General features: G+C 33.7%; 4 protein-coding genes across 5 annotated transcripts; 2 read left to right on the top strand and 2 right to left on the bottom strand.

Annotated features, from left to right (window-relative positions):
* Positions 1–214: 214 nt before the first annotated feature.
* LOC101246762 (pentatricopeptide repeat-containing protein At1g04840) lies at positions 215–4,468 on the bottom strand. Its single transcript, XM_010328539.4, has 4 exons — positions 3,138–4,468; positions 2,209–3,045; positions 1,498–1,658; positions 215–1,353 (listed from the first exon to the last, which is right to left on the bottom strand). The coding sequence occupies exons 1-2, from the start codon at positions 4,384–4,386 to the stop codon at positions 2,213–2,215; spliced, it is 2,082 nt and encodes a 693-aa protein (XP_010326841.2). The 5' UTR covers positions 4,387–4,468; the 3' UTR covers positions 215–1,353; positions 1,498–1,658; positions 2,209–2,212.
* Positions 4,469–5,032: 564 nt separating this feature from the next.
* Positions 5,033–9,919, bottom strand: LOC101267062 (UBX domain-containing protein). Its single transcript, NM_001321842.1, has 6 exons — positions 9,714–9,919; positions 6,496–6,633; positions 6,072–6,152; positions 5,911–5,982; positions 5,699–5,818; positions 5,033–5,404 (listed from the first exon to the last, which is right to left on the bottom strand). Exons 1-6 carry the CDS (start codon positions 9,885–9,887, stop codon positions 5,243–5,245), a joined length of 747 nt encoding a protein of 248 aa, NP_001308771.1. The 5' UTR covers positions 9,888–9,919; the 3' UTR covers positions 5,033–5,242.
* Positions 9,920–11,701: 1,782 nt separating this feature from the next.
* Positions 11,702–18,508, top strand: LOC101266762 (UV radiation resistance-associated gene protein-like). Of its 2 annotated transcripts, none has more exons than NM_001321843.1 (6): positions 11,702–12,264; positions 12,858–13,064; positions 14,431–14,611; positions 15,670–15,812; positions 16,367–16,594; positions 18,245–18,484. In NM_001321843.1, exons 1-6 carry the CDS (start codon positions 12,082–12,084, stop codon positions 18,365–18,367), a joined length of 1,065 nt encoding a protein of 354 aa, NP_001308772.1. In that variant the 5' UTR covers positions 11,702–12,081; the 3' UTR covers positions 18,368–18,484. The 2 variants fall into 2 exon arrangements, with proteins under 2 accessions (NP_001308772.1, XP_010326839.1); XM_010328537.4 differs by having other exon boundaries at positions 11,746–12,264; positions 12,836–13,064; positions 18,245–18,508.
* Positions 18,509–18,860: 352 nt separating this feature from the next.
* LOC138338291 (F-box/kelch-repeat protein At3g06240-like) lies at positions 18,861–20,214 on the top strand. Its single transcript, XM_069289092.1, has one exon. It carries the CDS (start codon positions 18,868–18,870, stop codon positions 19,978–19,980), a length of 1,113 nt encoding a protein of 370 aa, XP_069145193.1. The 5' UTR covers positions 18,861–18,867; the 3' UTR covers positions 19,981–20,214.
* Positions 20,215–23,570: the final 3,356 nt, after the last annotated feature.

Below are 23,570 nucleotides of genomic sequence, written 5' to 3'. Positions count from 1 at the left end.
AAGATTGCGCCACGTGTCCCTGTGCAATGTTTCGTTAGAGTGAAGGGCATATACACTCTAGTTTTTGGACGAAAGGGGCATCAATGTCCCAAAAATTATGACGGGTATCGGGGATTTTTCGTTAAGAAAAATAGTGCAATAAACGAAGTATAAGATACGATAGTACGGGAAATCGAAGGATAAGAAACTATTGATTTACTTCCAATCACATTCATTTTTATGAAAGAAGTAGATATTATTGCATAAGCCAATTCACAACAAAACATAAAGCAAATGACAGACATGACAATACATTTACCAAATGCCAATAAGAATCTATTTTTCCAAATAAGAAACAAGAGAATTGTAACAAACTTGCAAATCACTAAGCACATGATTATCACTACCTCATGTCCAACTCTTGGTTGATCCAACGTCGGATCCTCATGTTATATTGTCCACACTCCAGTTGTCCAGCCTTGAGTGTGCTCGTCGTTGTGAGACCTGGTTATTTGCCAGTGGTTTGGGGCAATCTCGCTTTATTAGCTAGTTATTGGGGTTAAGTTAGGGCTGAGGTCCATTTCTTCACATTATCGGACTGTGCTATTGTCCCGGGCAAGTATGGGGTTTGCTTTGTTACCTGTCCAACTAAACAGGTGACACAGTTCCTGCTTGACAAGGGTACAGAAGACTAGACTCCTTACTGTTATTCAAGTTGCCACACACATTGAGGATGCCAAATGCCACATCCGTTACGACTATTGTCTCTCTTGGATATGTGAATCTTCAGCAGTTGAAGCAACAAGTGACATTCTTAACTTCAGCCCAATCGCAAAAAACTGAGCTTTGTCTATGCTGATGAGGCGATGACCTCTAACTGAAACCATGTACCAGTCACAAGAAAGTAGTCAGATATACTAGCGAAGAAAAATGAGTGATGATTTAGCATAAACCATGTAAATGCCAAAATCCATTTTAATTTCTCTGTTTTGTGATTGTGAGCTTAGCCAACATAGTTTTCTGAAATGACTCACTTAAAAACCGCATTCTAATTCTTATGAAAGAAGCAGATATTGCATAAGCCAATTCACAAAAAAACAGAAAGCAAACAACAGAGACATGCCAATGCATTACCCAATGCCAATAACAATCTATTTTTCCATGCTGTTTTCCACAAAAGAATTATGACAAAACTTGTAAATCATATGGACATGATTCTTTCCAAATAACCTGTAAACAAGCATTATTTAAGATTTTCTTTCTGGAATATGATGACAATTAAGGTGTAGTCTTTCCTCACCAAAAGCCTCTCCAGTAAACAGAAGTAGGCAATCATGCTGACGATGAGGAGAACAAGAAAAGTCTTGTCAAACCCTGTAAGCAGTTTGAACACGTAGAGTAAAATACCGTGTAATTTAAATCAAACACTTAGTGAAGTCTGAACTTCTTACTAGATCTGTAAATTCAGACTTAACAAAGCATGAAAGGCTTAACTGAATGATGTAGACATAAAATTACCTGTGCTAACAGTATGATGTAACATTATGTCTTAGCACATGGTGAGCTGAGGGGACTACACGATAGACACTCCATCTATAATCCATCTGTTTTAAGATTCCATCTTTGATAAGTGTTGGCACTGAACACAAGATATGTATCGGATGCTTGACTCCTGCTATCTAGAAGATGGTGGATTTGTAAGATTTAGAGAAAACGAAGAGTACATCGTGAATAGAGAGAACAGGGCATCTTGAAGACTCAGTGAAATTATAAAAATCTAACAAAACCTTCAAATATATGCCCAACAAATCAGATAAAGCATTTAGAACTGTAATTGGAGAAGAATATTTATGCTTGCCTTTTAACTACACTCATTTTTCACTAGGTTTATCCACTTCCAGCAGATATTATTATGTTAGTACTGACAAATTATGAATAGTACTAGTGGCAAGTCTTTCCAAACTCAAAATCTGTGTGTAGACGAGGACATAAAAGGAGATATGGTAAAAACATCCAGCACCAAATAGAAAAAGATAAAGACAGAAATTTCGAGATGCCAACAATATTTATCAAAAAAGGTTTCAACTGAAAAAGCAGTAAACCGAAATAAATTGGCAACAGTCATAAACAATGGCTTCCAAAAATTGCTAGAAGTCTAGTATGACATATATGAACAGTTACAAGCTGAACTAGCAAATTTTCAGACATTGTAAGACGCGCAACACTTACTAGTTCACCAGTAATCTTTACAGGAACAAACTCCATCTTTGAAATGGTGGAATCTCTTTATATCTCTTAACACAATCACCCTTTGACTCATCCTGCTGACATACTTCATTAGAGAATGGCAGTCCCCACACACTCTAAGGTTCTTCACAATCATAATGATCACACCAGGACCAGTACTAATGAGCCCAAAAGCAAGTGCTAACTTTTCACTATGACTTCCCAATGCTCCCTCCTTCTCTTCCTCATCAATGTTATGAAGCACCCACTCAGTTTCAGGCATGTAACCTTGTTGTTTAGCTCCAGTAATGATTTCCTCCAATTTCAAGTATATTTCCTGCTTACGTGTATGAGCACTATCACCAGCAACAAATGTATGCAATTGACCAGCCACCTCCATTGAGCTCCATCCAGGATCCTTTTCAACATTTTTGTTCTTCATTGAACTTCTAACTCTTTCTACGTCATCCCATCTCCCTGCTCCTGCATAAACATTAGACAGAAACACATAGCCCCCAGCATGCTTTGGCTCAAGCTGTAGGAGCTTCTCGGATGCAACTTTTGCCATTTCAATGTTCTTGTGAGCTCTGCAAGCAGAAAAAAGTGCACCCCAAATAACGTAATCTGGCTCCAAGGGCATACTTGCAATAAATTTCAAGGCCTCATCAAATCGGCCAGCCCTGCCAAGTAGATCTACTACTGCAGCATAATGTTTCATAGTGGGCTCAATTGAGAACTGACGCTGCATGCCATCAAAGATTTGAAGGCCCTGATCCACCCGTCCAGCATGAGAACATCCGGTTAAAACAGCAAGGACAGAAACTCCATCAGGTTTGATTCCTGCAACCATTAGAAAAAAATGTTTTACTTTGAAAAACAATTTCCCATAGAATCCAAGTAATTCCATGGACAAAAGAGTATATCGAAAGTACCAGTCAATCTCATCTGTTCAAAACACCTAAGAGCTTTATCTACATGTCCATGAATTGCCCAACCCCATATCATAATACTCCACGTACGGATATCCTTCTCCTTCAATCCACTAAAAACCAGGCTTGCAGACTCAATATAACCGCATTTTGCATACATATCAAGCAAAGCATTACCAACTGCTGCATTCAAATGGAGCCCATTGTTCACAATATTATCATGAATCTTTTTCCCTGCCTCTAGTGCCCCAGTTTTCGCACAAGCAGAAAGAGCAGATACAACAGTTAAACCATTCGGCTTCACACCTTCTTCCACCATCTTAAAAAACAAATCCAGAGCCTTTTGGTGCAATTCATTAAGCATTAACCCATGAATCATACAAGTCCAAGAAACAACATTCTTTTCATTCGTCATCTCATCAAAAAGCTCCATTGCTTTATCCACCTCCCCATTCCTCAACAACCCACTAATCAAAGTATTCCAAGAACCCACATTCCTCTCAGGCATTTCCTCAAACAACGCCAACGCCTTACTCACCCGTCCAATCTTACAACACCCATTAATCACAACATTCCACAAAATCACACTCTCAACTTTATTTCTCTCAGAACTTTCATCAAACAGTTGCAATGCAAAATCAACCAACTCAGCTTTAACATACATTTCAACCAAACAAACCCTCACAAACGTATCATACTCCAAACCCATCTTCAAAATCCCGCAATGAACAACCCCACCAACTCGCTTATCACCTAATGCCGTCACTGATTTCAACACAAACGGATACGTAAGCTTATCAGGTCTAACACCCATTTTAACCATTTTCCTAAAATACAAAATGGACTTCTCAAATAAAGAGTTCTCCTTTAACCCTCTAATCAAAACATTGAACAAGAACACATTTTTATCAAGAAAACAACTAAAAATTGACAAACCATAGTTAATGGATTTGTGTAAAGAAGCTGAAGATATCAACTGAGTAACAATTCTACTATTGGATGAAAAGTTTTTTCGAATGATTTGGCCATGGATTTGTTGAAGCTGAAGAATGTTTCTGGAACTATGGATTAGAGATATGAAATGGGATTCATTGAAATTCTCATAATGGGGTGTAGGATTGATGATTTTGAGAGATTCTTTTGGAAATTTGAGCTTGTCAATCACTTTCATTTTGAACAAATCAAGATTGTTTAGGTTTATAGCAAAGAAAAAGATGAAAAGATTCACTACTAATGAAAGAAACAAACACATAAAATAGTTATTACGGTTAAGTTTCTCCGTCTCAAAATAGTTGTCATGTTGTCGAGAGTTTAAAGTTAAATTTGATGATATTAACTCAATATTTTTGAATCAAAATTCAGATATTTAATTAAAAAGATAAATATGAAAAGTATTATAAAGTATAATTTTTCTCATAGCAATATGACGAAGATATATATCTTAAAATATTAATCGATATTCATATGGCTTGAACGTCAAAAAGAAAATCGTGACAAGTATTTTGAAATGAAGTAAGCACACATGTATGTTTCTATGCATGTATGCTTGATTCGGGCGAAATCTAGTATGAAAAGATAAAATTAAAAGATACTAAGTAATTAAAAACTCTAACATCGAAAGATAAAATTAGAAAATACTAGGTGATTGAGCGATTACTTAATATCATACTATTGCTAGTTTTTTCTTCTAATAAGAAAAAAACATGAGAAGCTAAACGAAAGTTGGCCTTGTAAAGATATATTGGTTAGAAATATGTGTTGAATAAGCATGACTCGTAAAGATATATTGAGTAAAAATATATGATCAATAAGCACGACTCGTAAAGAACTGTTGATTAGAAACACTACGTGCTCAATAGGCATGCATGACTAGTAAAATCTATAAACTAGAAACATGTGTTTAATAAGTACGACTCATAAATCTCATAACATATTTAAGACTTTTCAATACATGTATCAACGATCAAATTACATCACATTAAAAGAGTAAAACAAGATTATATGTTTGATAACAAAATGTCAAAACACAAAATAATTGTTTTCCACAAAAGCATATGTTTTTTAACTCCTTGATTTGCTAAACAACAACACCACATGTAACTTCTATATTATGCATTTCCAATGGCATTGTTGAGCACATTTGCAGCTGCATAAAGCACATCAGAGTCCACATTTTCTCTCTGCATGTACAAGTGTTCACCCCCTATAGTTCTTTCGAATCCACAGACCTCAAGGAACTCGATACCTCCTCGTAGGTGGCCAACCCTCGCCTGTTATAAAAATGTCAAAACAGAATTAACGAGCACGTTTTGAAATGTATATCAAACTCTTATCTATAGAAAATGTTCGAGTTGAAGCATTGGATGGTAAAAAGTTGCCCTACACATGTGTGAAAACATCTTGAACCAAGTAAACCCCAATTATATACGAATTTGAGTACTAACGAGGTATAAAATGGATAATCTTTCCTCGCGACTGAATTTTAAAGGTTAGAAAGAAACACAACATAGAATTGAATAAACAACAAAAACAAGGGACAATCGTTTTGTAATTCATATTCTCACCTGGAATGCAGTATTGCTGATTCTAATTTTGCGGTATTTCTCCTCATCAGGATTCGTAGCAATATTCCTAACAAACATACGCAGTGAGTTGAAAGCTTGCATGACTTTGGCCGCGTCATCCTAGTGAAAATTGACAAAGACTCAGTTTAAAACAAAAAAGAATGAAAGGACAATTCTTCTTAATTCTGGAACTAAAACGACTCGAATATTACCATGGAATTCTGCTGGATAGTCCGCAGGCACTCAGCCATCTGCTCGACCTTTGCAGCTAGAGTCAATGAACTCTACAAAATTAATCAAAAAACAACGTGAGTACGGACAAGCATGTACAAATTGGAGCAAAACCATATCGACAGATTTCAACAGGAATTACCTGTCCTTCCTGTAAAACAGGTCTCGAAGGCAAACCAAGCTGCTGCTGCTGCTGCCTTCTTGCTCCCTCTGAAGTATCAGCCTGTGAAGTAAAATGTTTTTGTTATTACTTCAGAGAAGACAAACCAAGAATTATACTTTATCAGATGAAACTCGATTGCTTTGGATGAGGTGCAACGTGATCGTTAACACATTGGCCAAGTTGATCATAAAAAGCATGAATGTTCATCAATACATTGATCCGAATCAAGAAAAAATCAGATAACGTGAGCCATATTAGACCTTACATCGTTGTAGATGTACCAAATCTACACATTTTCCAGAACCAGATACTATAATATACTAACTTGAGGTAGTTGCAAGATATCACACACTTCAAAATCTTAGCAAAATCAAATTCTTTAGGACACGTTAGGATTTCTTACCTCGTCCAAACGATCAATAGCTACTCTCAGCATCTGACGAATGTTAGCTCTGTTTCTTCTTGCTGCCTCTTCCGTCACCTCTGCTGTCCTATCATAAAATTCAGTATGCCCAGACTTTCTTGAATGTATAACGCTCTCCTTCAAATAATCAAAATCCAAAAGTTCCAATAAGCCGCATGAAAACGCTATACCAACAATTGAACATAATGACAATTTAAATATTGGAACTCCTATCAAAACTAAGGATTGAATATTAGAATACACGGATTATACTGCACCATTAATGGTGGATTATTTAGTGGATTTGTATTTTTACTATCAAAGGATCACGACAAAATATTATAGATAACCTGACAAATTATCCTAAACAGCAATACTAATTGCATATAAAACCATAATCGAAGTATAAAAGAAATCATTTGTAACAATCGAACTTGACAAGCAACTACAAGAGTAATACTATGACGTATAATACAGATAATAGTATAGGAGAATAAGCGAGAAATCGCTCAACTATCTAACTAACCTCCTACCCTAATTTGTGTCCTCGAACAAATTACTAATGTAGAAGTCGATACCAAAAATAATCTAGTAAACTACATCGCCTAAGCAATATCAACAGCTCAATAGCTTAGCTCCCATCGAATTACAATCTAATAGAGTTCAATTACGATTATAATCCCAAATTTGACGTATCAAGGCTAGTAGTTCCAGCAATAACAACACTACATCAACACAAAATCGCAATGAAATCTGTACAAAATACACCCTACGTTTCTTTTTTGTGTTAAATAATCGTGAAGCCCAAGCCAGTTTGTATACAACTAGATATCACTTCCCAACATCTATAGTTACACAAACCACAAGTAATTCCACAAAATACCTATCACCTCCTACAGACACCAACATGTACAAGCACCTAGACTAATTCTATGGGATACCTGTTACCTCCCACCAACAACAGTTATGCACACTGTACACCATGACTAACCTAATTCCACAGGATACCTATCACCTCCCACCACCAGCACACCACGACTACCTCGACAAGATACCTGTCACCTCCCATCATCATCACAACATAACTAATTCCACGAGATACCTAATTCCACAAGATACCTATCACCTCCACCACCCAGCACACCACTACTAACTCCACGAGATACCTAATTCCACATGCTACCTATCACATCCCACCACCAGTACACCACAACTACTTCCACAAGATTTTTTTTTTTTGTTTTCCACCCAATGTCCAAAGCCCACTAAATTCGGGTCGCGCTCCCAACAAAATTCTCTCCATACCTAGGACCAACACAACACAACTAATTCCACAAGATATCTTTTTTTTTTCCACCCAATTCCGGAGCCCTAAATTCGGATCGCGCTCACCAGAGCCCATTCTGGAGTGTCACTCCCAACATGATTTTCTCCACACCCAGGACCAACACAGCACAACTAATTCTACAATATACCTTTATTTTTTCCACCCTAAATCCGGATCGCACTCACCAGAGCCTATTCCTGGGTGCTGCTCCCAACAAGATTTTCTCCATACCTATGGCTCGAATCACCTCTCACCACAACCAACATGTATACAAACCTAAACTACCATTCCACAGAACACCTATCACCTCAAGCAACCAACATGTATACAAACCTAAACTATTATTCCACGAGATACCTATCACCTCCCACAACTAACCCAACATATACATGCACCACAGCTAATTTCACAAAAATCAACTCATAATAAAAAAATAATTTATAACTTACTGTTTTACAAACGCATTGTTTGCCGCAAACTTTGCAAACAAGGTACACAAATTCTTCATTAGACTCACGAAAATTAGTATGCCAATTCTCTTTGGCATGCTCTTCAGCTTTTTCTGCCGATTTAAGCAGAGTTCCGCAATGGCCGCACTGCAATAATAACTTTTCCACCATATTGTTGTTCACTTTTATTTTTTCCTTCGATTTATGTATTTATAATTGAATTTTTTATTATTATTATTATTATTTATAATTGGAGTTGAATTAGGATTAAAGCTAAATTTGGTTTCGAAATCAATTAAAAGAAATTTAGTCAAATTTAGAGAAGTTTTTATAGCATATTGTTGACTAATTTAGCTTGACAAGTATTTTATTTTGATTAATTTATTGATTTATTTAACTATGAATAATTACTTCACTCAATATAAATTAAGCTTCAAATATGTTTTAAAAAAAAATTATCTTGTAGAAAGTTATAATTCATTATTTATTAAAAAGTAAGATGTTTTTAGTGGCTTATTATTTTTATATATAAATTTAATTTGAAATTAACGATTTTAAAATAAGTTAGATATCTAAATAAACATATATAATTACATGTTGTGATATTTTTATCCTAATTTCAAAGTTTTTCAGACATTTGTATATGGTCGAGCATAATTTATTTTATAATATTTTTGCTTAAACTGATGTTTTAGGACATTTTTTAAAAGTGGTACAATATTATCTATTTTGACATATAGAAGAGTTAAGTAATATACTTGAATGAATGTTGAGTTATTTAATTACAGGATTACTGATCAGATTAATTTTGATTAATATAATTTTTTGTTTAGTTTAGCGATGCATCATGTTATGTTCAAGAAAATCGTGATGAAATTCATATAAATACTATTTTTATTTTATTGGATTGAAAATGTTGGTGCATAGATCAATATATGTGCATCTTGATTAAATTGATAGGATATTTACCCCTTCCACCAGCAGCATATACCAGTTAACTTTATTTATCAAAATTAGGACAAATAAGAAAAGATTAACAATAAATATACCTTTTATTTTAATTTTTTGGATTGAAAATGTTGGTGTATAGATCAATTTATGTACATCTTGATTAAATTGATAGTATATCTACCCCTTCCACCAGCAGCATATACGAGTTAATTTTATTAGGGCAAATAAGAAAAAATTAACAGTAAGTACACCTTTTATTTTATTTTTTTGAATTTAAAAAATGTTGGTGTATAGATTAATTTATGTGCATCTTGATTAAATTGATTGGATATCTATCCCATTCTACCAACAACATATATCTGTTAACTTTATTCATCAAAATTAGGGCAAATGAGAAAAAATTATCAGTAAATATACCTTAACCAACGCAGTTTATAAGGCTAAAAATAAAAAATTTCTAATTACAACTTAGAAAATAATTTTGAACTTACGGTTTCGCAGGAACATTTGTGACCGCAATTATAGCAAACAATAAAGCGAATGGCTTCTTGGGACTCGTAGTAGTTGGTGTGACAAAACTCCTGTGCGTGTTGCTGAGCTTCTGCAGCAGATCCAAGCAGAGTTCCACGATCGCCGCACTGCAGTAAAATATTTGTCGCCGCCATCTCACTTGCCGTTTTTACTTCTGCAATGAGTTTATTTTATAAATTTGTATGAAACTTCTGTTTTTATAGCTAGGTTTATCAGAAACCATTTAACCATTTTATTTATTTGTTTATTAATTTGTGCGAATAATAAATTCAAATTTCTTCAAGTACATCGGGATTGTCAACTCATTAAATATTGTTGACTTATTTAGCGTAGCAATTAAATATTGTTGACTTATTTTGTTTTGATTCGCCGATCAACATTTTAATTTTACAAAATTCTTTTTATTCAAAGAGAAATTAAGCTTCAATAGACTCTTATATTATATGCTAAAACAATCTAATCTAAATAGTTTCATTTTATAATATTAAAAATTACAAATAAACATATAATTTATGCATAATATACCTTTTTATAATATTAAAAATAACCAATAAATATATAATTTATGCATAACATACCTATAAATTATAATCATGTATAGTTATTTAGATTGATTAGAAAATATTTCATACATAAATATACCAAGTGATGAATTATTAAATTTCTGATATTCAAGCTATGTAACTAAGAAAGTTTCTAAATTTTTATTATTACACTAAAAAAGTATAGTTAATCTTAAGTTATTCTCACACACACTCGCACGGGTAGGCACACTTACACGTACCACGCACGGGCGTACTCACACGCACCACGCACGTATGTACGTGCAAGCGTGCGCACATACACGCATACACTCACGTGCACACTCACATGCACCGCAAACACACATTATATATATATATATATATATATATATATATATTTAAATTAAAATAAATAAATATTCCACATTCAGCTTTCGTAAGGACTTAAGATGCGAACAATTTTAGACTTAACTTTAATATTTAAGGATATTTCATAGTTAATCAAAATCAAAATATATTGTTATCAAATTCTAATTTGGTCAAGTATTCCTAAATGTGCAAGATGTTCTGTTGTAGGGGCGTACCCATAGAGGGTCAAGTGGGTTCATAGGAATCCACTTCGTCAAAAAATGACATTGTATATGTATGTATATTTGATCAATTTTTAAAATTTTATATGTATATATTAACTTTGACCCCACTAATACAAGTGATATCCTTGATTCAGTGGTGAAGAGGGCTTAATTTTCCTAGCTTGCCTGAGTTCGAGTCCTAACTCTCACATTTTAGATTTATGTTAAATTTAAATTCATATATGGAATAAAAGATAAATTCAAGACAAAATATTCAAATACTTACTTGTTTTGGAATATTTTGTATACATGTTTTTAATACTACATGAACTTGTGGCTTGTGAAGAGAATGTAATGACCTTAACATTGTCGAGAAAAACTTAAAAAAATTATTTATCGATCGTATAAAGTTGCGCCACGTACATATACGTATGAAATTATTTAATTACTTGTTACCACAGTCTGGGAGCAACTAAAGACATTCTTTTTTATAAGACATTCATATGAAAAACGCAGCAACAACAACTCATTAAACTCTCAAATGTATATTTAAAAGAGATAACCATATCATGAATTCAATAAGATTTTTTCACACGCACTAAGCATAAACAAATTCTCTAGTATGCCTATAATCATACAATATATTAATGCCTCCGAGGTTAGATCTCTTATCCAAATAAATGAAAAAAAAAGAAGATAAATTTGATCTAAACAAGTGAATGACAGACATATTTGAACTATTTCTAATTGACTCGAAATATTTTCATCGATTAACCACGTAAATAATAATAAAATATATTTCCATAATTTTAGCTGAAAAATAGCAAAAAAAAAAAAAGAAGTCAAAAAAGAGATTTTCACAAAAAGGAAATTCCCAACCCTTTACCATTTTTCTTGTTCAAAGCAAAATCTCATCACATTTGAAGAAAATTGATCAAAGAAAGTGAAAAATCAAACACAAAAATCCCAAAAATTTCTTCAATCCCATAGTTTTTTCTCCAAAACCCATCTTCCCCTTTTCAAATCTTCTTGATTCTCAAACCCTAATTCATAAATTCTCCTTAAATTTTGCATATTGAGTTTCAAAAATGGTGTTTTTGGAACCTTAATTTTCAAGATTTGGAGGAGTACCATGATGAGAAGTATATGGTGGTGGGAGAAAAACCATGATTTCCTACTACCCTTTTTGAGTTATTGTAAGATTCAATCAAAATCGACTGGTTTAGTTGTGAATGGAACCGAAGAAAGTAGCTTCATCTGGGGAAATTCAGAATAAAAAAGAGAAAAACTTGAAGAGCATACAGTGGGAAGATTATGAACAGGAATTAGTTCGTTTGTGTAGTCTTACATCTGCTCTTAATGAAGCTAAGGAGAAGAAAGAATTGGTTCAGCAGAAACTACAGTCATTTATACAGGTAAAGTTTTGAGCTTTCTTCTTTTTAATAGTCTTGGTTAGTAGAATTTCACTTTTGTTTTATGTTGTTTGTTTGCTTCTGAAGTGCATTGTATCTGTTTCCCTGTTTATAACCAGTAGTAGTAGGAGTTTTGTTAAGTGGTACTTGTTGCTGGTGGTAGGTGGTAGGTATCCAGTGGAACTAATCGAGGTGCGTGAAGCTGGCCCGATAACCAGGGTCATTAAAAAAAGTAGCACTTTGTTACTCGTTATTTACTGTGCTTTAGTTACGCCGTTAGTGGTTCTTCTTCTTTAGTCTTAATAAGTGGTACAACTTGTTTCTCTTTGTCTATGGCCTCAATATTGGGTTGGCAAATTCCTGAAGTGAAATAAAGAGTAAAAGAATATGGGTAAATTGTCATACTTTTAGGGCGTAGTCTCATCTCCCCTTCTGTCTAACCATTTTGTGCGAGTAAATTCAGAGAAGTGGAAGTAATAAGGTGCTCTTTTAATGCTTTTGATTTCTCTGTTCTCATAGTATCTCTCCTTTCCTTTTGATTTTTTGGGCTTTAATGAATTAGCCCGCTTGTTAGCGGGTGGCGATATGGTTCTCAGGTAGAAGCAGAGTCACTAAGTCGTTTGAATGAGCTTGATGAGATGAAAGAAAAACTGGATTCTAGAAAATTAGTGATGGGAAACATGTCAATGCATTCTAAAGTTGTCAAAGAGAAAGTCAAGAAGCAAGAGGAGCAACTTAGTAATGACATCAGGTCACTTTTGGTTGCAGGGACTTCTCTTTCTGCAGCTAGCAAGCGCTTGCAGGTATCTTAGCATTTCAAAACTGTTTGTTCCCCCCTCTATATATGCATATATCTACGTCACCTTCTATACATTTGTTCTATCTCAAAGGACTGTTTACTGACCCGCATGCGTTATTTGCAACCCATAATGAGATTGAAAACTTTAGATGCATGAAAGTGGTATATGGTTAAAGTTTAATAAAATCTTGACATACTGAGGCAATTAGCATGAGGAGCACCTACCAATTTATTCTTGTCAGTTGATAAAGCCCGTCTTCTGTGTGGCTTGCATTCTAGATACTTCAAATGTTTTGCTCCACTGGTTGTCTATCAAATTCCTAATTGTGCTTCTTTAAGCACTTTTTAGCCGGAAGTTTCTACTGTTTTTGTGAAATGACACTTTTTTTTTTGGTTTTAAGAGAGGTAACACTACACATATATTTTAAGCAGGGAACTACACAAAAGGTGTATTCAAGTAATTACCAGTAGTAGTCAAAACTGCAAACCCTACTGCCTATCTAGTCATAAACATTCTAGAACACAAGAAATGTCCTCAACTTCCAAAGGATACATGCTTCCACCAAAATAAAAGAGCTAAACAGTTCATCCTTAGTTTCTGGAAAGTACAGGATTTATCTTGAAAATACCTCTGGTTCCTCTCCCTCCAAATAGTCCACCATATGCGTGACTGATTACCCTCTCTGTTCCAACAAGCTAAGACTTCATGTATGTTCCTTGAAAATGGTCCACCTGATACCCCTCGGATTGATGAGAATCTGCCAAAGTTTACTTTACAGCGTTGAGAAAAGATGATTAATTGTCTCAGTATCAACTCCACAAAAAAAGCATCTGGAGCACAGCTGAAGCCCTGTTTTCATTAGATTATCTTGAGTCAGTGTAGCCTGTTTATCCACCAACCATGTGAAGCATGCTACCTTAAATGGGATTTTCACTTTCCATATCATCTTCCAAGGCCAGCTTCCAGGCTGTTTGTGAGCTAAGTAAGCAGTGATTGTTGGTGAAATAGGATTATCTGTGAAAAATGAATTATATTTTCTCTAATGTCGAACGTAATTAGTTGGCTCATCTCTGATGTTGCTCTATTCGCTGTTAATAGTTTTCTCAATTATTTTTCTTCTGATGTGTTACTCCTCCTTTGAATACTTCACGGGGCGGTTGGTCATCTGGACTGCTGCAAGTTTCTGCCTGTGCATATGTTTTACTCCTTTGAGCGGCGCTGTCCTGACAACTATCGGTTTTGTTATGCTTTATTGCACATACTTTTATCATTCGAAGTTTCTTGTTAAGCTAAAAGTTTTGCACTGTTCTCTGTTTTCCTCTGGTTTTTGAGACTTCATATAATGAAAAATCTCATTTTCTCCATACAGGATGAAAGTAGGTCCCTAGCTGGAGAAAGGGGTTATGGGCAACTCAGAACCTTGCAGAGAGTATTCAGAACGAGACAACAGTATATGGTGTCTCAAGTTCACATGCTTTATCCTGTGAGGGTTGCAATTGGACAGGCACCTGAGCAAGAACTTGAATTTTTCAACAATAGTTCCAGCTCAGGTAATGGATCTTATGATGACTTGTTTCGTCAATATTTTCACGCGTGTGGTCTTGCATGGAAATTTTGAAAAAGGTTTGATTTCATGCAGAGTTTATCAAAAAAATTAGCTACTGTTTGATACTACATTGCCACACCTTTCACTTGTAAGAAATAGGACTGCAGGTGTGATCGAGAAACACTTCTTGGAGACGAAGGTGTAAGAGCTTGGTCTGCTTCTTTTAGTCTCAAGCTTTAAGATCATTCTGACATGGCCATTACTAGAGCAAATTTGAATGCCTAACGTATGGATTGCTAGGCAAAGTCCTCTGGTTTCCTCTTGCCTGGTACCTGGAATAGACTTGGTTTTGTTGCTATATTAGTTGGACCAAGAGTCTCTTTGATTTTTGCATTTAATGCATTGTGCCAAGTAAAATTGAAGACACACGCTAGTGTTCCAAGAAGAATCTAGTCGTTTCTCCTGAGAATCTCCTTATTAGTGCGGATCATTCTTCTTAGCTTTTATTCATGCATTTATTATAAATAGAAATTTGAGTCAAGTTACAGTAGGGATTAAAATAACTAATGGAGGAAATTGAGAGAAAAACCTTTTCTGGTGAACGTGTTATGTATAAACGTGAAAAATACCTGCTATAACTGTGGAGTACTGTAATAATAGGCCTATTTATGAATTCAATCCTTCAATGACGTGGGTAGTTCAGTGCATAATAGGCCTTAAACAATCCTTAATTTGCGTCATTGGATGGCATTCATTCTAGTTTCACGTCCTAAAAGAAAGCTTGCTGTAGCTGTCAATTTTCTTACGATGTCGTCTTTGAAATAAATACCTGAAGTTTTGTTTCATTTGGTTTCTTAGTATGGTTATGTGTGAGGATTCTATAGCTGATGATACCGATTAGTTGATGGTTAAGAGTCTGGAACTTCTGTTGCCTTCCTGCCTAATATACCGATTATTTTGGTAGTAATAGTTTTTGTAGTTTAGATCATGAAATCATCTGTTAAAAATGTGAAGAAACAAAGAGTAGACAAGCCTATCTCAGTTTTCTTTTTGCCTTTTCAGGTGACTCTGCTGGGTCAAAACCTTTAGATCACGGATCCTTGACCATTGCGGGTCTACATTTAACCGTGTTCACTAAGATGAGTTTCTTTACTGATAAGAAGGAGGTTCAGAGGTCTGCAACTGCTCTGGGATATGTTGCACATGTGTGTTCGTTCTCTTTGCTTCAGACTCTTTTGTTTAAATTGTATTTTTCCCATTTTGGCTGTTTTTAATCAATGTAATATTTCACTTCTTATTATTAGATGACTTGTAGAATTTAAGTTCTCCACTTTTGCAGTTCCAAATTTCTACATAACAAAAAAGATTGTGAAAACATGTGCAGACAGATATCCACAGACAACTTAATGAAGTGTCAAATTCAGTTTTAATTTTTTATCATGAAGTGTCAAAAGTCGGTTTTTGTCTTAAAACAATTGGGAAGTCAAGGTAGACATCCTATCTTGAGAGTTTGCTAATAAGCCAGGAACTTATCCTGTGGTAGTTCATCAGCATATGTCTTCTCTGTGTGTGTATTCATTTGCATTGAAGTCATTCTATTACTTTTTGTGGAATACACCAATGATAATTATATTGATAAAAAAAGGGAAATTACCAGTGATGTGTTGTTTCCTTTATGTCATTCTTCTGTTGATCTTTTGCTGTAATCTATCATTAGTCTGCTAGTGTATATTAATCTAGCTTATCTACCTTCATGCAGGTGGTCACACTTATTGCATCTTATTTACAAGTTCCTCTTCGTTATCCCTTGAGGTTTGGAGGATCTCGATCATATATCCGTGATTATGCTCCTTCAGTAGAGCCATCATCATCTGATTTAACATCTAGTTCCGCAGTTTCCACAAATTCACGACCCGTGGAATTTCCTCTATTTTTAGAAGGCCAAGACTCAACAAGAGCGGCGTATGCTGTTTTCTTGCTGAATAAGGTCTGCTTCTTTATCTTACCTCTGCATATCCAGCTGAGTTTATGAGAAAACATGCTCCATGTACAATCTATTCAGACAATTTTATGATACAACATGTTCAATGGTCAATGGAATTGGATCTCTGATACCACTTGCATTTTTAAAAATCTAGATATCTGTTTTTAGAATGTCCATCTAAATATTAATCTTGGTACATTTGAGGAAATTGCCTTGAAGTTTAAGAAGTGAGTTTGAAGATAGTTTCTTCCTTTCCAATTATTACTGACCAGTTTGATTCGAAGATAGGGAAGCATTGACGCATAGTATGTTATATCCACCGCCAAGGAGACCTTTTTTTTGTGATTCCATGATACAAATGAAGCATTGGGTTGTAGTATGTTATCCACCACAAAGGAGAGACTAAGTTATGTGATCCTTCCAAGTTAGCTTTGTTTTCCTATTATAGCAAGAAACAACAAGTTATAAAGAAACTTAGAAAGACAGCTGGGGGCACTCCTCAGTACATAGGTTTTCATATCGTAACCTTTTAATATTTAAAATCTTTTGCAAAATTTACTCTGTTCTTTCCTTTAGTTTTATCCATTATCCACTTGCCCAGGACAAAAATTTCTTGTAGATGCTTGAAATTGTCTATGAGATTTTTCAGCCACTCATACTTGATGCCCTTGTAGGTTAATCTCGACTCTTGATACCTCCTTTCTTCTTGATAAATGCTACTAACCTCTCATGTACACTTTCTTCATAGTAATATTGTTATGTCGTCATTTATTTGCTTATGTTATTAAGGGGTCAGAATTAAAAGATAATCTAGGGATAGAATTTTAGTGTCTTATTTGGTTGCCAAGTTTGGGATAACTTATCCCACCATTTATACCGAGGATAACTTATCCCAGGATTGCTAATCTCATGATAATTAATCTTGGATAACTTTTTCCCAACCAAACGACCCCTTAACAGTCTTGTCCTCTTTAGCCATGAGAGTGGGTGATAGATCATATGACTATGTAGCCTTAGTTCATAGTTCTTGCCGTATAGGTGATTACCAAGCATTACATGCTACGACTTAAAAAACTTGATTGTTAATGTTACCTCCATCAGAGGGTTTTTACTAGCTTTCAGTTGACACTTCTCAGTTCTCATCATTTTTATTTTTTCGTCCACCTCTTCCTCTGCTTGTTTCAAAAGTGACTACTAGCCTACCATTCCTACAGTTTGCTCTCGTCAGTTTCCTCTTCCCTTTACGACACCTTGCTTTCAACGCCCTCCAACTGAATTTGCTCATTTTGTTAAGTTGAAGTTGAGTTACCCTCGACGGGTGTATAGGCTGTGATACTTGTACTAGTGGGGGGTAGAACTCAAAGTAGACATTACGAGAAGTGTGACACTTCTCGTAATGTCTATATTTTCTATCAAGGAGGGTGCACCCTCCAAGTTGAAAAGCCGAGCCACTTGACTAACCCCCCTCATACTAAAGACATCGACATCTTTGTCCTTTTAGCCATGATTATCGATTATGTTTAGCATTTGATTATCGATTTAATTCTTCTCTCCTCTCCTCTCCCTCCCCCAAGTTATTTTTCTTTCGTTTTGGCATTTCCATCGTAACCAAGTTCGAAACAATCTGATTTTTTCTTCTTCTTCTGTGTGCAGGATATAGAACAACTTCTTAATTATATTGGAGGCAGAAGTACAGGGCCAAGACATGTACTAGCTAATTTGAAAGAGCTTCTTAGAATAATACTTTCTCCAGAGTATATAGACACATCATTATGAGATTTATGTAAATGTAGATCATTGTTATTTTTTTATACAGGTGCTAAATTTTCACTTAAAGCACCTTGCTTTAGCATACACTTTTGTCTATTTATTTCATTGAATCGTAAAAGAAAATTTTATGGCTTTTGTTTGTTATAACATTTGGTATCTAATATCCAAGTTCCTAATTTATATTGCGTCGATCGCGATCATATGAATCGTAAATATAATTCCGATACAAAGAGAATTAAAATATCTCAAATCAACGATTCGATAGCAAGCCATAACAATATTTCAATAATTCTCTCTCTTTTAGGGAAGGGTAGAATGACTCAAATAATTATACTAAATTAAATCATTGTCGAAAATAAATAAAGTGAAAATTAAGTTAATCTGTTTCCTTCTAAAACTCTACTTTAAAAATATAAAATATAGGAGTATTCTTTATTTGAATTATTAGTATATATATGGTTGAAAATATTTATTTTTTGGACATAAACCCTAACACAGTCGTTATAATGGACTTTGATGAAGTTACTTGCATTGTTCCAACAGATATCCTATATCTCATACTTATCAAGATACCTATCTTTAAATCTTTGTTACGTTTCAAATCTGTTAGCAAGTCGTGGAATGTTATGATCTCTGATAATGAATTCAAGAGAACTCATCGCGATGAATCCAAAGCATTGAGACGCGAAAAGTTATTGTTGCTCAAACATAGCACTAATGAATTTGGGTTTCGAGAGTTCGAAACTTCACAACTGGATATAATCGCAAAAGAAATTTTTCTCCCAAGAAAATTTCGAAAAGCTAAAGTGTTGTGTTCGTGTGATGGTTTGTTTCTTCTAAAAAACCCTATGGCATACAAATCTTATATTTTGTGGAACCCGTCTACTAGAGAATATAAACCTCTTGCGTGTCCTTATTTTAACTATAAAGGCAAAGTTCCGAACGCTTGTGGGATTTTTTATGATTCTAGTGTTGATGATTACAGGATTATATTGATTTATAAGTCGAGTTATGGTATGTACTCTTTGAAGAATGATCGTTGGAGTAAGAAAATAAGTTCAAATAGTTATCATGTACTAGATGGTTGTTCCTTGAATGAGGGAATTAGTATTGGAGATCGTGTTTATTGGATCTACACATACACCAACAATATTGGAGAAAGTAATTCTGGGATTATATATTTTGACGGGAAATCAGATGAATTAAAGGGGCTTTTACGACTAGATTTTGTAAAGGATAATGAATTTTTTGGTTTAACGACTATTTTGAACGATTGTCTTGGTTTATATGGTGGCAATGCCCATAGTCTTGAATTGGAGATATGGATCATGGAACAAGAAGGATGGAAGTTGTTAACGAAAGTATGCAATTTGCCAACCATTTGCAAAACATTTATAAACCATACAACCCTATTGTGTTGCACGAGAAATGGTGAATTTGTCTTTCAAGAATATATAACTTCACGACTCTTTATATATGATCCTAGACAACAACTGCTTACGAAATCTCCAATATCAACGAATAGGAACCTTCGCGTTATTTCAACATGTTTGGATAGTTTATATTTCCCGAGTCTCAAAATCGAGAAGACAAGAAAGAGAAAGAGAAAGAGAGTCTGATAAGTCCTTTTTTTTTAACGATATATAGCTATCGTTAAATCTTTGTTTCGTTTTCAATTGGTTACGAAATTGGACATAAGGATTAGAAAACTGTAAATTAAATGGTTAATGATAGATATGCTCTATTTGATTTAATCTTAATTATATGATTCATATTGTTGAATTAAATATATGTTGTAATCTTAATTATATGATTCATATGGTTGAATTAAATATATGTTTGTTTTGGTTTAATATAAGGCTAATACTTTTTGGAGATTTCACGCATTATCATAAGTCTTTTTTTTTTCTTTCGTAAATACTACGAGAAAATTTAAATAGTTAATCAATCGAATTACTAAATTTATCCATTAATTTAATAGTTTTTAAGTTGTAAATTATTATTGCTAGTATTTAATCATCGGTAATTTGTTTATGTTAGCGTTTGATCAAGCATCTAGATATGGAAAAAATTATATTAGAATCGTCTACAATCTGCGAATTTAAATTTAAAAATTATATTAGAACCACCACCTAAAGAATAAATTCTACAATATGCAAATTTGAATTTAAAAATTATGTTAGAACCGTCACCTAAAGAATAAATTCTACAACAAACCTTATAATAAATCTAGTCTTTAATTTTACTAAATAAATGGAGGAGTTTTTGTTTCATTCTAAAAATCTTTTTTTTTTTAAATAAAATAAAATTGTTGTCGAACAGAGAGTAAATTGACTAGTTTTACGATTTATATTTCGAGTCTTGCCAATTTTTATATCTTTGCACAATTCTTTATTTGATTTACAATAGTTATTACTAAAGATAAAATAAATAAAAAATATATAGTAATTAATATTCATCTTAAACTTCTAAAATAACAATTATTCCTTACTAATATAATTTTTTGCAAGGATGACCAATATTTGAGACGTGGACTACTAGGTATAAAATAATATACAAATTGGTGTATTAAATTATATATACAAGGCAAAGATTAAATAAATTAATATAAAATTTACTGATCACGACTATTTATTTTATCCCTTTCCCTCTAATAATACAATTCCAATAAACGTACCAACATGAGTGGCAGTGCAGTAATAAAATTGATTCATCATGTTTATTTGTCTTTCCTAATACAAATAGAAAAAGGATTATAAATCCTATTAATTTGTCCTTATTTATGAAAGTTACTTCTCTATATAATTAAATTAAATTCATAACATTATTATAATATATTATATGAAATAAACAATAACAATGTCGAAGACAAAATTACGAAAGGCCATGTATGAAAACGATACATGTGTTATTCCACATGATATCCTTTTCGACATCCTTATTAAGGTACCTGTTCCATCTTTGTTACGTTTCAAATCTGTTTCTAAGTCATGGAACGTTATAATCTCCGACAACAATATGTTCGCGAAAGCTCAACGCGATCAATCCAAAGCGTTGGGACGTCAAAAGATCATGTTACAAAGAGCCATGGGTGAATTTGAATTTATACACTTGGAAAATCGTATCGTGGAAAAAATAAATTTTCCTATAAGGAAATTCCAACGTGCTCGTATTTTGTGCTCATGTGATGGTTTGGTACTATCAAAGAGACCTAAGGCGTACAAGAATTTTGTTTTATGGAATCCATCGTCTAGACAACATCGTATTATCGAGTGTCCATATAATAAACTTTATAGCTACAACATTCCTTATGCTTGCGGGTTGTGTTATGATTCTGACACCGATGATTATAAAGTTATATTGATTTATAGTGCGTTTTACGTTGTCTATTCTACGAGTGAAGGTTCTTGGTTAAGGATCAAAATTGATCTCCCTATACTAGTGCAAAATCTCTCTAGTTTAGTACTACAACCTAATTTAAGGTTATTTTTGTGCGTTGGGGGAGTTTGCATCGAAGGACGTGTATATTGGGGTTTGAAAAATAAAATCGAAACTTTTGTACGTAAAACTTCTACAATTATATACTTTGATACGAAGTCAAATGAACTGAAGGATCTTCCAACACCATTATTTGTGCAAGAAGATGAGTCTTTTCATTTATCTAGTTTGAACGATTGCCTTTGTTTATATGGTGGAAAACGCGCTAATCATGAAATGAACATATGGATCATGGAACAAGATGATTGGAAATTGTTATTGAGAATGAGTAAGTCGATAAGTCGTTATATCCATTGTTTGACGGTGTTGTGTTGCACGAGGAATGGTAAATTTATCTTTGATGGACCAAGTTATAACGAGTTTTCCATCTACGATCCTAAAACACAACGATTCGATACAACAACTTATATATCGAATCATACCAAGTATGTGTTTCGTTATGGAACTCAAACATGTTTGGATAGCTTATATTTTCCTAGTAATGTAATGCACAAGAAGAAATAACTCAAACATATACATTGATATACATTTTTTTTCTTCAAAAGTTTGTAATATTTCTCTTATGGTTATAAGTTATGTATCTTTCTTATGGTTATAAGTAACTCAAACATATCATATTATTGTCGGATATTATAACCTTTCATTACTTAAAAATAGATTGAAAACGTAACAAAGATTTAACTCGGAGCCTAATAGTGATGGGAAAGAGGATATCATAGGCTTTCATTGTTGTATCTTGTTAGAGGCAACCAAAAAAAGTGTGTATTAATAAAGAATATTCTAACCTACGAGAATATATATATATCGCTTTTATGGTGAAGAAAATATATACACAATTTTTAATGTGGAAAAGGCAAAAAAGGATTAAAAATATATCGAAAGGTTTTAGAGATAAAATAGAATCCAAGACCTATTAGAATACCTTTGTATGGTTCTTGCTCCCAAAGCATACATTTACGATATGAATCTAATAACGACGCTGATAAAAACTTTAGAACTATTCATTAATATGCATATTTCTTACCGATAACTATATTTATCATTAGTAATGTCAAATCTGAGTCACCACCAAAGACGTTGAACCATGTTAAACAACATAAAAATCAACCATATATCAATTACCATGTTAATTAAATGAAATGACAAATGTAACAAATACTTTAAAAAAATTATTATTCCTTTGACACTATTACATTAGAATTTAATACATTATTAAACAAAAGCACTAAAACCCTTCTAGGGTTCTTATATTAGGTTTCGATAGGAAAATAGAAACTCTCCGAACATATTGAAATTATGTCACGTTTTGAATCTTCAGATATAGTATCATGTTTTGAATCTTTGGATATACAAACTGTCTGAATGAATTCACGTCGTCTAGAATCATACATAACAAGACATTCAAGACTCCTTATATGAAAGAGAATTTCACCATTTCTAGTGCAACTCAAAAGTACAATATTGCTTATCGATCGATCACAACGATACGAATTATTACGATTAATTTTCATCAATAGAGTCCATCCACCTTGTTTCATTATCCAAATATCCAATCCAAATGTGATGTCACCATACAAACTAACACAACCGTTCATAGAAGTCAAACGAAACAATTGATATGCACTTATAAAGTATGGTTTTACAAACTCTTTCACTTGGTCGGATTTAACGTCAAAATATATAATCTTAGAATATATATTTACAAAATGGT

This window comes from Solanum lycopersicum, chromosome 9, assembly GCF_036512215.1.
Source record: "Solanum lycopersicum chromosome 9, SLM_r2.1".
Classification (NCBI taxonomy): Eukaryota; Viridiplantae; Streptophyta; class Magnoliopsida; order Solanales; family Solanaceae; genus Solanum; species Solanum lycopersicum.
The sequence above is the reverse complement of the archived record's forward strand: the minus strand, read 5'-3'. Positions and strand labels throughout refer to the sequence as shown.

What these genes read in the sequence shown, in the direction of transcription:
- LOC101267062 (NM_001321842.1), bottom strand. Translation starts at nt 9,887, where the DNA reads ATGGCGGCGACAAATATTTTACTGCAGTGCGGCGATCGTGGAACTCTG. An exon ending in ACAAATGTTCCTGCGAAACC is followed by an intron (nt 6,634 to 9,713) that starts GTAAGTTCAAAA and finishes GATTATTTGAAG; the next exon opens with GAGAGCGTTATACATTCAAG. An exon ending in TCAGCAATACTGCATTCCAG is followed by an intron (nt 5,405 to 5,698) that starts GTGAGAATATGA and finishes TTTTTATAACAG; the next exon opens with GCGAGGGTTGGCCACCTACG.
- LOC138338291 (XM_069289092.1), top strand. Translation starts at nt 18,868, where the DNA reads ATGGACTTTGATGAAGTTACTTGCATTGTTCCAACAGATATCCTATAT.
- LOC101246762 (XM_010328539.4), bottom strand. Translation starts at nt 4,386, where the DNA reads ATGTGTTTGTTTCTTTCATTAGTAGTGAATCTTTTCATCTTTTTCTTT. An exon ending in TGAACAGATGAGATTGACTG is followed by an intron (nt 3,046 to 3,137) that starts GTACTTTCGATA and finishes TAATGGTTGCAG; the next exon opens with GAATCAAACCTGATGGAGTT.
- LOC101266762 (NM_001321843.1), top strand. Translation starts at nt 12,082, where the DNA reads ATGGAACCGAAGAAAGTAGCTTCATCTGGGGAAATTCAGAATAAAAAA. An exon ending in CAACAATAGTTCCAGCTCAG is followed by an intron (nt 14,612 to 15,669) that starts GTAATGGATCTT and finishes TTGCCTTTTCAG; the next exon opens with GTGACTCTGCTGGGTCAAAA. An exon ending in CTCTGGGATATGTTGCACAT is followed by an intron (nt 15,813 to 16,366) that starts GTGTGTTCGTTC and finishes ACCTTCATGCAG; the next exon opens with GTGGTCACACTTATTGCATC.